At 38.1% G+C, this 13,457-nt stretch overlaps 2 protein-coding genes across 3 annotated transcripts in view; one reads left to right on the top strand and one right to left on the bottom strand.

The window, feature by feature from the left end:
- Positions 1-25: 25 nt before the first annotated feature.
- Positions 26-7,017, bottom strand: LOC119562953. Of its 2 annotated transcripts, none has more exons than XM_037876126.1 (2): positions 6,890-7,017; positions 26-580 (listed from the first exon to the last, which is right to left on the bottom strand). In XM_037876126.1, exons 1-2 carry the CDS (start codon positions 6,905-6,907, stop codon positions 296-298), a joined length of 303 nt encoding a protein of 100 aa, XP_037732054.1. In that variant the 5' UTR covers positions 6,908-7,017; the 3' UTR covers positions 26-295. The 2 variants fall into 2 exon arrangements, 1 of the variants encoding a protein (XP_037732054.1); XR_005222088.1 differs by lacking the exon at positions 26-580 and adding an exon at positions 5,110-5,584 and having other exon boundaries at positions 6,890-7,004.
- Positions 7,018-8,772: 1,755 nt separating this feature from the next.
- Positions 8,773-13,457, top strand: part of LOC119562096 (limbic system-associated membrane protein) — a 134,095-nt gene continuing 129,410 nt past the window's right edge. Inside the window, exon 1 of the mRNA XM_037875395.1 lies at positions 8,773-9,693. The gene's annotated coding sequence lies outside the window, so the exon portion shown is untranslated. The remainder of the gene's footprint in view (positions 9,694-13,457) is intronic.

The raw sequence follows: 13,457 nt of genomic DNA, 5'->3' as shown, positions 1-13,457 counted from the left end.
AAGATTTTATTACCAATTCCGGCGATATTTCTTCGCAGTCCCCTGGGTCTTTAAGTGCCTTGCCATTTAAGCTGTTCAGGCATTTTCAATTTACATTTCGGTCATTCAATTAGGAGGTGCATAAAATTTAGCTACATAAGTAATGGAGCAGCCTCATCATCATCGTTCTCCTCATCATGATGAGGAGTTGAGGCAGCCGAGGAGTACTGGGAGTACGGGAATCATGGCCATCGCACCCACGTGATTGCCGTTCGTCGGAGGTCGTCAGTGCCGGCAGCGTCAACATAGTTTGAATTTAATTAAAACCAAAATTAGTAAAGCCCAGTGCAGAACGGTTCAGTTCGGGTTCGGAGCAGCCCCATCCGGAGCAACAGTTACTTGGCGCAGGGATTAGAGCTCCTGGTGTTCCCATTGCTGCAGCACCTTGCTGGGAAAAGTGCATGTCTGCAGAAAATCGAATCAGCAGCTCAACGTCCTCATCCCGGCACCCAGGACACTCCACCTCCACCACCATTTCCATCCACCTGGTCCTGAAGCTCCGACTACCCGACTTTGAGCGACCGGCGCCATGCCGAAATATCTGCAACAAAAGCATAAGATGTAGTGCGGCATTTGATGATGAAACGACGTGTTAATTAAGGTCATAATAATTCAACTTAAATTGAAAACTTGCCCGGCCAGGCAACGCAGCAGCCCCATTTTTGGTTGTTGGGGTTGCGGAGGGGCTAAAAAGGACGCAGGACTCAGGACGAAGGGCATCGCATCCTCGGAATCCTTGCAGGCTAAGCTGATTGCAACAAATTATTTTGCACCTTGGTTGAACTTTCCTTGAGCTGCAGACAGCATGGCGTTGATAAACGAATTTTGTTAGTTTGCTTTGCTTATTTTAAATAGAACTAGGTGGTGCAGGTTGGCCGAGGGTGGTGCAGGATGTGGGATGTGGGCCAGTGGTGCTGGATGGCCTGGCTACCATTCAAGGGACAAGGGCCAATGTTGCCTTTGGTTTTGCATAAACCAGACAACGCATCTAATAAGTTGCAGCTGACGGTTGCCAGCCACCCTCTATATCTGCCTTTCAGATGGCCAAAGAAGTTTTAAGTTTTTACTGGTCTCCGCTCCGCCTAATGCCTCAAAGTGCAGAGCTGTGTTTGCCATTAAATGTTATTAGTTAAATGATAATTAACAGTTGGAAAACTTGCGAAATATCTCCAACTAATTTGCATAGCCAACTAATTGGCTTAGAGGGTCATTGCTTTTGCTATTTTTCGGCGCAATACCTTTGGTCCTGCACGGTGAGAAAGGTCTGCAATTATGTTTGACAGCTTATTAACTTAATTATTCTAAATAGGCTAAACATTTGACCCATGTTAAAAAGCGAAAGCTTAATGTATAATATTAGAGAATTCATCCACAATTTAAAAGAGGTATCCTGCGTGTTAATCGGGATTAAACTACCCAAGTTATGGAATCTATAAGTCCAATTTTGGGTTCCCATTCTGAAAGCCATTGGAATTACGGAAAAATCGAACATGAAAATGGGTTAAAAATTGGACCCTCGATATTAAGAAATATTTGAATGCAGAATATTAGAGAATTCAGCCACAAATTCATAGAGGTATCCCACGTCTAAATCGGGATTCAATTACCCAAGTTATAGACTTTAGAAATGCAATTTTGGGTACCTTTACTGAAAACCATTGGAATTACGGAAAAATCGAATATGAAAATGGGTTAAAAATTGGACCGCCGTTTATAAAACATATTTGAATGTAGAATATTAGAGAATTCAGCCACAAATTCATTGAGGTATCCCACGTCTAAATCGGGATTCAATTACCCAAGTTATAGACTTTAAAAGTGCAATTTTGGGTACCTATACTGAAAACCATTGGAATTACGGAAAAATCGAACATGAAAATGGGCTAAAAATTGGACCCTCGATATAAAGAAATATTTGAATGCAGAATATTAGAGAATTCAGCCACAAATTCATAGAGGTATCCCACGTCTAAATCGGGATTCAATTACCCAAGTTATAGACTTTAGAAGTGCAATTTTGGGTACCTATACTGAAAACCATTGGAATTACGGAAAAATCAAATATGAAAATGGGTTTAAAATTGGACCGCCGTTTATAAGACATATTTGAATGTAGAATATTAGAGAATTCAGCCACAAATTCATAGAGGTATCCCACGTCTAAATCGGTGTTCAATTACCCAAGTTATAGACTTTAGAAGTGCAATTTTGGGTACCTATACTGAAAACCATTGGAATTACGGAAAAATCGAACATGAAAATGGGTTAAAAATTGGACCCTCGATATTAAGAAATATTTGAATGCAGAATATTAGAGAATTCAGCCACAAATTCATAGAGGTATCCCACGTCTAAATCGGGATTCAATTACCCAAGTTATAGACTTTAGAAGTGCAATTTTGGGTACCTTTACTGAAAACCATTGGAATTACGGAAAAATCGAATATGAAAATGGGTTAAAAATTGGACCGCCGTTTATAAAACATATTTGAATGTAGAATATTAGAGAATTCAGCCACAAATTCATTGAGGTATCCCACGTCTAAATCGGGATTCAATTACCCAAGTTATAGACTTTTAAAGTGCAATTTTGGGTACCTATACTGAAAACCATTGGAATTACGAAAAAATCGAACATGAAAATGGGCTAAAAATTGGACCCTCGATATAAAGAAATATTTGAATGCAGAATATTAGAGAATTCAGCCACAAATTCATAGAGGTATCCCACGTCTAAATCGGGATTCAATTACCCAAGTTATAGACTTTAGAAGTGCAATTTTGGGTACCTATACTGAAAACCATTGGAATTACGGAAAAATCAAATATGAAAATGGGTTTAAAATTGGACCGCCGTTTATAAGACATATTTGAATGTAGAATATTAGAGAATTCAGCCACAAATTCATTGAGGTATCCCACGTCTAAATCGGGATTCAATTACCCAAGTTATAGACTGTTAAAATGCAATTTTCGGTACCCGTACTGAAAACCATTGGAATTACAGAAAAATCGAACATGAAAATGGGCTAAAATTTGGACCCTCGTTACTAAGAATTATTTAAATGCAGAGTTTTAGATAATTTATCCACAAATTCATAGAGGTATCTCACGTCTAAATTGGGATTGAATTACTCAAGATATGACATCTAGAAGTCCAATTTCGGGCTCCCATATTGAAAGCTATTGGAATTACGGAAAAAACGAACATGAAAATGGGTTAAAATTTTGACCATCGATTAAAATAAATATTTAAATGTAAAATTTTAGAGAATTCATCCACAAATGCATAGAGGTATCCCACGTCTAAGTCAGGGCTTAATTACCCAAGCTATGGATCTAGAAGTCCAATTTTGGTTTCCTATTCTGAAAGCCATTAGATATACGAAAAAATTCAAAGAAAATTAAAAAATTTAAAAATACATGTTAAAAAAATTTAGACTTTATATCCTTGACTGATTTTTTAAGAATATAAAAATATATTTTTTTCTTATTGATTATGGATTACCATCAATGACCAGTTAATAGTATTAAAATGTGCATTAACTTAAAATACATTTTTCCGAGTGCCTCGATAAAATGGTAGCTTAGTTGCTCATAATTAACAACCGCACACCTGCAGTTCGTCTTGCCCGACATCCTAATTCGAATGCTATTCATAACGCACACACACGCGCACAAGGAGCAGATCCTTGCCAGCCGCAGGATAGTTTGGCAAACGCTTCCTTGGCGCCGCCGCCCCAGCCTCACCTCCGCAGCCCTAAAAACTTTTTACTAATTTACATTCATTACACACATTTGCAATAAAACTAGAAACCCAACTCGTACACAAATTCAGACGCCCATGTGTGTATGTGTGTACATAAGGGCTTCGAGGAGTATTTTGTGAGCATGTGTAGGTGGTGCACACACACACAAACACACACACACACACAACTACATTGACACTTTACATGCTTCATTAGCGTGTAAGCGCGGTAATAATGAAATTTCCTTATGGCTGCATTTCCCAGGAATAGGGGGAAAACTCCTGCATATTGATGCAAAGTTTTTGGTGGCGCCGAAACTTGCGGCTATGTTGCCACAAAATTTATGCACCGCTCTTGGCACCTCTTTAAGCACATTAAAGTTACTACGGATTGCCGTTGATTGCCCCATGCCCCCGAATTGCCAACAGTCCAAACAGACAATGACAATCGAAATTGCTCAGCGTTTCGACAATCAAATCAGCCAAACAAGACAAACACGAAAACATAAAGCGAAGACATACAAATTTGTCAGCAGTCAGTCAAAAATGAGCAGCGGAAATGATGGCAGCGCTGGCGGAAACGGAACGCGACAAGGTGGATAGGTGGGTGGGTGGTACTTTTTATGGGGCAGTTGGGCGGGTATAGCCTCCCATAGGGATCCTGGTGCAAAATCCTGCTGCACAGCTGATGCCACATGACCTCCCCGTGACTTTTGCCTGCCTGCTGTGCTGCTGGCTGAAATTAAAATTGCATTACGGGCCAGAACAGGCAACGTATTGGGTTCAGATTTGGGTTGGGCCTTGCCTTGGATCGTTTCGGTTTGCTGATGCCTCTATATGCTGCAGATGCACAAGGAAAAACCCCCAACACTCACTTAATATCTTACTTTTTTTCCATTTTCTATTTAAGATTTTTATTAAAAATTCTCTGATTTGTGATCCTGAATCTAAAAAATTACAAAAAAGAAGTTGTATCCTTATCCATTTTATAGCCAGTTTAAAATATTAGCAATATTAAAATGCAATTGCATATTCTTTGTGGTTTTAAAACAATACTTGTCTAAAGGATTTTTAAAATCTAAAGTGATTTTGATTTTAAAAATATTGTTAAGATCTGATGTTCTGTTTTAAAAAATTTTTAAACTAGAATGGCACTCTTTTTTGTTTCTGTATAAATCAAATATCATTTTTAAGAACTGAGGATATGGATGTTTATAATATGTTTAATATATTTTCTTATGTAGGTAACAACATGAACTTCCTCTATTGTTGTAAACTCGATTGGAATTTATTTTAGAATAGATTTCCGTGTTTTTTTCCGACTGTAAGCTCATGTGTTTGTGCTGGTTCCATAAATATTTCAATATTTGTGCACATTTGAAGCTGCTTAGCCACGCCCAGTGCCAACAGCACTGGCAAGCAAGTCAGGCAGGAAATAGTTTAATTAAAATTCCTTTGGCAATGTCATTAAGGACATTACATTTTGTAGATTCTGCTGTTGCTGCTGCTCTTGCTGCTCAAGGTATTTGGAGAGGCCTGCCAGGACGAAGGACATTTCAATAAGACACGAAGCCAAGCCGGGCAGCCAAGGACCAATGAATTTCATTGTTTTCGCATGCAAATTTGCAATGTGCCAAGCTGAACAAAGCGTGGGGAAAGTCACAAAACACAAGGCGGCAAACAAAAGTTAAACGGGGCAATCCTTTAAAGGGCCATAACGGCATGTAAATTCCTTTAGCACGCCCCATCGATATTGTTTCCTAGAGTCCCCGATGATGAGGAGTCCGAGCAGTCCCGCTGAAAAGTGGGAAAAACAAGAGCATAAAACCTAAATGCAAATAGCCAAAGGTTCGATGTTAAAAAATTCGTATACACAATGCATATAAAAGAGCAAATAAAAATGAAGGCAAAAAATGGAAAAGGAACGAAACAATGGAAAGCACAAAGAAGCGGCTAGGAAAACAACAAGATTAAAATGAAAACAATCATGACAATCAGGGACCGCAAATGTCAAATTAAATTATCAATAAATTCCCACCAAGGAGCCATGCCGGACGCAAATTCGTCCTTGCTCCTGCCGCCGATGGCACTGGCAATATCAAGTATACGCCACCATCAGTCCACCCTGACCATCACCATCGCCATCACCATCACCATCAGAAACCGTCGGAAACCAGAACAGCATCACGATGGACATCGTGAAACACCCACGCCATCGATGGGGCGTTTGTAGCACATAATGAAATCATTTACAAAATGAAAACAACAGCAGCAGAAGTAGCGATGAGCACTGCACCAAAAGATTGCAAAATGCCATTTTATGTTTCAAGAACGGAGAATATTTCAAAATGTTGCGCAGAAAACACTTGAAAAGTGATGTTATAGTCTGAATAAATGAAATCATTTAACATTTTTTTTTAAATATTGTTTATTGTTTTTTTTTTTAAATATACGTTTCTAAGATTCACTTTCTTTGCCTTTTCTTTGATGAAATTGAAGCCTAACATATCAGATATTTTTTAGAAATCACTCTACATTTATTTAATTATTTTTTTAATTAATTATTATTATTTTATAAAGCTAACTTATATGCAAACTATTAGGCTTGAAGTACTAGCATCTATGTGAGTTCAATACTAAGCTGCTGGAAAGGTTAAGTTGATAAGTTTTAAAAAAGGTACACACTTTTTAAAAATTAATAAGTTTTTAAAATCTTTAAACCAATTTTTTCTTTTAATCTAGAGTGTATATTTTTAATATTTTTTGGATATAATTTGAATATGAATCTTAACATGTTTCTAGAATTTGATTGGTTATAGTCGTGTATGTCCCTTTTGAATACCTTAAAACCGACTAAATTCAAGGGCTTTAAAAGAGAACTTTTATATATATTTACACAAACACGACTATAAACAAACATATTCCCAAAAGCGGAGAATATTTAGGGATTTCTTAGTTATTAAAAATACATAAATTTCATAAATATTTTAAACCATTTTGCTCACTGCAGCGATTGAGACAACGAACGACAAACCAGCGATGGCAGGGTGCGTATTTAGAATGATTTCGCCTGTGGGTTGTATGGGATGTGGTTCCTCTTACCGGTGCTCCATGTCCCATGTCCTATGTCCCATGTCCCATGCTCATCTCGGTGGCATTCCGGCGCACTCGTCACTGGGGCGAAAAACAGAGAACTTTGCACGCCATTGAGCTGACGGCACTCTGGCAAAAGTAACAATACAAAAAAAAATGGGAAAGAAAAAGAAAGGCACACTTGCAAATCATAAAACAACAGACGCGAAGAAAATGTTTTTTAAATCTTCATAAATATTCATTATGGGAGCGGGGGCATGGCAAATAGTTTGGGGCAGTCGGCAGCAACACTGGGCCTTGGACACTGGCCAGTCGAGTCCTGCAGGATAAACAGGAGACCAAGGAAAGGAAAGGGAAGGGAAGGGGAAGGGAGCTGGTGACCATTGCCACTCCAGTGGGCGGTAAGCTTCATTTCGCAGATGGCAGTACAAGAAGTTTGCCAGAAAACAAAAACAGAAACGGCCGAAATAACAATAAACTCGGCGCTCGAGGAGCGTAAGTAAGAAAAGAAAATGAATTGAGGGCGCACTTCAAGTGTGTGTCGGCCTTGAAGCGTGAAGATGAGGCCCGAACCCGAGTCTAAGTTCATGTCCAGGGCCACAATGGCCAAAATGGCCAATGGGACGAGACCAGCAAAATAAAAAAAAAGCAAAACAACTATAAATAACAAAGAACTCCGGGGGACAGAGGGGAGCACCACAAAGCTGTCAATTAGCAGAGTTTCTTACTTAATTTTAGAATTTTCGGATATTGGGTGGGAGGGATGACACACAGAAAACTCAAAAATATCAATAAACATCTTCGGTTGGTCAAGTTTGGGGGTTTTTTGAAGAAGCTCAAATGGAACACTCCCCTGTCAGTGTCAAAATTCCTTGCCTTTTTAATTTTTAATTAAAGAATTTTGGTAACAACCCCTTTAATCAATCAATACATTCGTAAGTTTCTTTACTGCGCTTTTATTATATTGTATATATTATAACTTGTTTTAAGATCTTGTTTTCCAGTTGCTTGATTTTTATCAAAAAGGGTTAAAGGTTATTAAAATTATAATATTAATCTTAATACTTCTTACACGATTTACTATGAAAGGATGTTGTTAATTTAAAAAAAGTTGCTTAACAAATATAGTGGCTTAACTTTTGAAATGAGATCAAATAAAGAGAAAAAGTCCCTGTTTAGCAAGTACAATGGGATATTACCAAAAACGTTACTGTATATGACGCTTTTAAAAGCTTTAAGCTTTCAAATCCTTAGAGGGACTTTGACAGCACTATTTTATTTGAAATTGGGTTAACCAAAATAAAGTCAGTTAATGCGGATGCAGGATAATCGAATGGTGAATTATGTTATATTAAAAATAAAATAAATGTTATACTAATTTCTTTAAAAATATCAAATATAAGTCAAGATGGGAACTTTAAGAAGGTAATTTTGAAATTTTTTGTAGAAAACCACAAGTTTTGTATTTTTTTAAACTTAAATAAATCAAAATAAAATAGTATTTAAGAAATAACTTCCAAATGGAATATTCCCTGACTATTTCTCCTTGAATGGGTTCCATAGCACACCCAGTATTCTCTCTTAAGATCCACAGAACACCCCCACCCTGTGAGAAATTTTCTCTTTGCTTGTGGCACACATTTATTGCGGCTGTCGAACGGCGGGCAAAAAAAGAGCAACAGCAACAAACACATGGGGCAGAAGAGGCTCTAATACCAATTACATTGTGCTGGTCGTTCGTTCGCACCCTCCCCCCCCACATCCTTTCGTCCTGTTTCGTCCTGGCGTCGGCAAACTGTTGAATCAACGAGTGGTTGCCGAAGGCCAGTTCGGCTGTCGTCGTGCCACCTACGAACACTGAATCGTACGGTCTTCAGTTCCATTCGAAACGCGCTAGCAGACGGTTGTGCTCTCTCGTCCCATTGCCACCAAAAAATAAGTGTTTAAATTGAATTTGCACCGTATCAAGTCGAAAATCGTACACAGCGATATATTATTATCTCTGCCTTGAATAATACGTGTTGAATTGAATTCGCTAAAGCGATCTCAGAGAAATCAACTCTAAAATACTTTAAAGTATCAAGTGTTATTAAAGTTGAGGTGTGGATGATCCTTAAAATAAACCCTGGAATAACTTTTATATTGCCAAAAGTTTATTGGTCTTAAAAACCGGTAAACAAAACTTGCGGTTCGGGATTTCGGTTCTGAAACTGATTCGAACTTCTTCTCTCGCGTCGTCCTTTACCGTTTTTTTTGGCACCCACACGCGCGCTCTTTCTATCGCACTGCCAAAGTCGCCCGCTCTTTCTCTCGCGAAATACCGTTGGGCCTACACCGCCGGCCAAGAATTTAGCACTGGCAATTGCAAACTTCATACACTCCTCCATACACACACACACACAGGCCGCCATAAATTGTGATTAACCGCAGCCCAACAAAAAAGCGCCAGCAAGACGAAGATTTTTAATTAAATTAAGAGTGGAAATTACCAGCCAGAGGGCGAAACGTAAACAATCAGCGCTGGGAAATAAAATATTTAAATATTTGCACTCGGAAAATTGTGCGGCATTTTAAATTAGGACTCCACGACGCAACCGTGCGCATATTAAAGTGACATATCCTATGTGTGTCCTGTGAGGCCCCAGTGATCCAAAACCCCGAAAAAATAAGTATAACTCGTAGATTGGGTGTGTGTGTCAAGCCAAAACAGCCATAAATAAAGCCAGGCAAACAAATAAACAAACGAACAATCGGGTCAAAGTGCTTAGTCAGGCTAAAGGACACAAAACCGAAAAACCCCCAGTTTTTTGAAGGTAAGTCCCGTTTCACCTGTTGAGAGTGGAGTCCTTAATACAATTATTCATATGCACATCCAGCTATATCCGCATATATCTGCCATATCTCGTTGACGAGTGGTATTATGGAAAATAAAGCAATTGCACGATTTAATTGCAGTCATTGTTTTTGTTTCACTACTCCTGCTGCATTTTAAATGTCCGCGCTGCAATCATTCAACTGCATAATTAATATAAAATAAAGCTATGCGATTGTTTTTTTTTTTTGCGGCATTTCTTGTATTATGCTCCGTTGCTGCTTTATTGTTTGTATTTTTTAACAATTAATTAAAAATATGTATGATGTGTTTTCGCACTTCAATTGGCTGCCAGGATTCTATTTTATTTCGATGTGTTGCCAGTTTATCATTTTTTTATTTTGCCATAAATTGCCATTTGCCGTAGGCTTTGGCCAGTGCAAATTGCGAATTGCAAAAAGGTTTGAAACATTGTAAAACTGAAGTTTATATAGAAAACAATTATGCGGAAGCTGTAAAAACAAACAGCGAATCTGATTGAAATGGCATAAATCCAAAAGGAAAAGCAAAGCTCTCGATGTGACAATCACAGTTCGTTTACTCGCATAATATGCCAGTCGAGCTTAACCGATTGATATCTGTATAAATTATGAATGGTCGCGGATAAAGTTTGCGGCCTGGAATTTTGTTGGCCAAAAGTGCCGGCTTTAAGGCTGTAATTAAATGAAATTTTGAAAAAAACGTTCATCAAAACTCATCATTGTCGATCGCATTAAAAACGGATTAACTTTGCTTAATAAAATTGTCAAATATGTATAAAATAAATAACAAATAGTGTGTACGGGTAGATAAAATAATACAAAATAGTATTTAATAATCTACCATTAATTTGGTAAAATTTACTCTTTTAGGTGTATTTATTCAGGCATATTCTTCTCTGTAATTCTTCTCTATAACTCCCCTCCCTTGTGTTTTTATACTGTAACAAAATATTCTCCCTTACAAAAGGACTGAGGTCAAAGAAGCAGTGTGTAAATATATATGCGGTGAAAATGGGGTTTTAAAATAAACGCATGCATATCGCACATGTATCTCTTCGCCCAGGCAATATATATGTATATCTCGGCAACTTTAATTTCCGTTTAATACTGCGGGCAGCCGCCGGAGCTTAAAAATGAAAGACATATCAATAAATAAGTTCGTCCCGCCCGCGGATGAAAATCGAGGAGCCAACATATATATCTTCACGTACATAAAAGCGAACAGGCGGGCATAAATAAGTCAACGCCCATAATGGTTAAATAATTAAAGACACACGAAAGCCACAGCAATCACATGGCATAATAGTTAAAGACATTCATATTTATATTTATGTTTATCGAGGTGCATTCATCGGTTGGCTGGTTGGCTGGTTGGGTTCGACAGCCATTATTCAGGACCCCCAGGATCCCGAATTCCAGATCCTTGCCTGACTGCTGGCCATTAATTCTCCTGCAGAGCCCCCACTTATTAGACCCACACATACAAAATGCAATTTAATTTAAGAGCAGGCAACTCTATTAAGTTCCAATTGTTATTCAAAATTCCGTACGCATATCTCATGTTTATGGGGGCGTTTTGGCGTGTGGGCGTGGCTGTGGCACTGCTGTTGTGGTAATTGTTTTAAAGCATTCGTACATAAATTTGGCTAATTAAACAAGACCGCACAAGCGTTAGCACACACACACATATGTATAGTAGGATATAGTAGGAAAATATTCCATAATAATGGAATAATGTAAATAGTAGCATCCACACGGGGCAACCGCACAGAGCAGACAACTAGCCAACATTTCTGCTGGGTTCAGTTAAGGCCATCTAGAGTTTCCAGGTCCCCGTGCATATGGTCGATTATATTGGCTTGTCCCGCAGTCGATGGCCATAATAACAAAACATAATTCATAACAATAAAACGTTGCACACGCACTGGCTGCAATTGGCTTTAATTCAATTGTCCGTGCATCGATTGGTTCTTGGTTATTACCTATGATTCCGGTCCTGCCATACTCCTCGTCCTTTCTCATCCTTCCTGTTCCTAGGCCAATTGATAAATGTGAAATCGGGCGGACCTTGTTCACTCGCCACACTGGAATTCATAATTAATTACCGACATTTAATTACAAATTGTATTTGCTGGATGAGAGATTAATAGAGCTGTTGGCAGGGGAATTATTTGGTCACTTAGTGACTAAGGCACTAGCTCAAGTACACATCCTCACAATAGTAATAATAATAATTATGTGAGGAAGTAAGAGCCTGGAATATAATCACTTTAAGATCGAGTGGTTCGCACACATATTGCTATATGTTGGCCACCTTTTAAGCTGCTTAGTTTTTGGAAACTGTTTCTGTGTCCTTAATCAAAGAGCAAACTAATACGACTTTTGTTCTGCTATCCTTTCGAAGCCCGTTTACAATTCACAAATAAATATGAATTAGCTTTCTTTCGACCATTTCCGCCAGCTCCCCATTTCACAGTTCATTTTCCCTTGACCGGTGCACATATATAGTTTTTCCCTTAGCCCACATTTCCAACTATTGACTAATTAAAAATATAAACGAAAGGAGAACGAAATCTAGATGCCATAATAAGCAACCATTTTAGGGGTGCTCTTTATTTTCTTCCTTTCGGTGTGTATTTTTGCTTGATGTTAAAATTTCTGGCTAAATGGCAGGAGGAAAATAAGGAATGTCCATGGCTCGCATGAAGCGGAGGAGCCGTTCGCAGTAGTAGATTTCTCGTATTTTCCAAATGACCCAATAAATTTGAGCTCATTATGACGCCAAGCCACGCTTTCCACTGCCTCCTCCTTTTGTTTGCGGCCAGCTGAAATGGCAAAAATACCAAAAAATAGAAATAAAAAAAAGGGAAAAGCAACAGAAATGGCAGAAGCAGCGAGTAAGTAAAATAAATGTGGCAGCAATCGTAGCGCGAGAAGGAAAATAAAAATGAGCCAGCAGCTCAGGTAATTGCTGTAAGAGGGCCAAGAACCAAGAACCCAAGAACCCGGGAACCAAGAACCCAACAATCCAAGAATCGAGGGCAATGAGCGTTGCCTGGCGCATAATGAGCGTGAAAATAGTGAAAATATGAAAACGTCTTCGGGGCTGCGAATTACGGAGGGGTAAACACGATCTTTGATTTGCTAATGGCTAATTCTGCAGCCGGTGCAGAAAAGTATGCTACGAATTCTTTTATTGTCAATATATTCACAAGGTGGCACTTAAGCTAACAAAAGTCAATAGCTTTCACACAGGACTTTTGTCAAGCGAAAATGGAATTGGGCAATATTATATGGTAACTTATTGGATTTTCTGTTTTAAAAATTGAAGAAAATCGAAATACTTGTCGCCTAAATTGAAATTATTCTTAAAATCATAATACAATTCTTATTAAGGGACAAGGGTATTTATATGGATACTAAAGGTGTTTAAAAGTATGCAACAACTTATATTCAAGAAGGCGTTATTTAATCAAATTTTGATTAAACGGAAGTTGTTTTTAAAATCATAAAATAATTATAACTAAAGTACAAGGGACTTTAATTCGCTTATAAAGGTGTTTAAAAGTATGCAACAAGCTATTTTGGAGATTAACTTTTTTTTTAATTATTCATAAAGTGATACACTCATTATAAGTAAAGGTTCTTAAAATCTCTTATAAAGACGCCTGCAACACGACGTGTGCAACAAAAAAAGTTCACTACTTTATTCTGACACCTTTTT

Source organism: Drosophila subpulchrella, chromosome 3R (assembly GCF_014743375.2).
Source record: "Drosophila subpulchrella strain 33 F10 #4 breed RU33 chromosome 3R, RU_Dsub_v1.1 Primary Assembly, whole genome shotgun sequence".
Classification (NCBI taxonomy): domain Eukaryota; kingdom Metazoa; phylum Arthropoda; class Insecta; order Diptera; family Drosophilidae; genus Drosophila; species Drosophila subpulchrella.
Note: the sequence above shows the minus strand (reverse complement) of the source record. Positions and strands in the feature narration are given on the sequence as shown.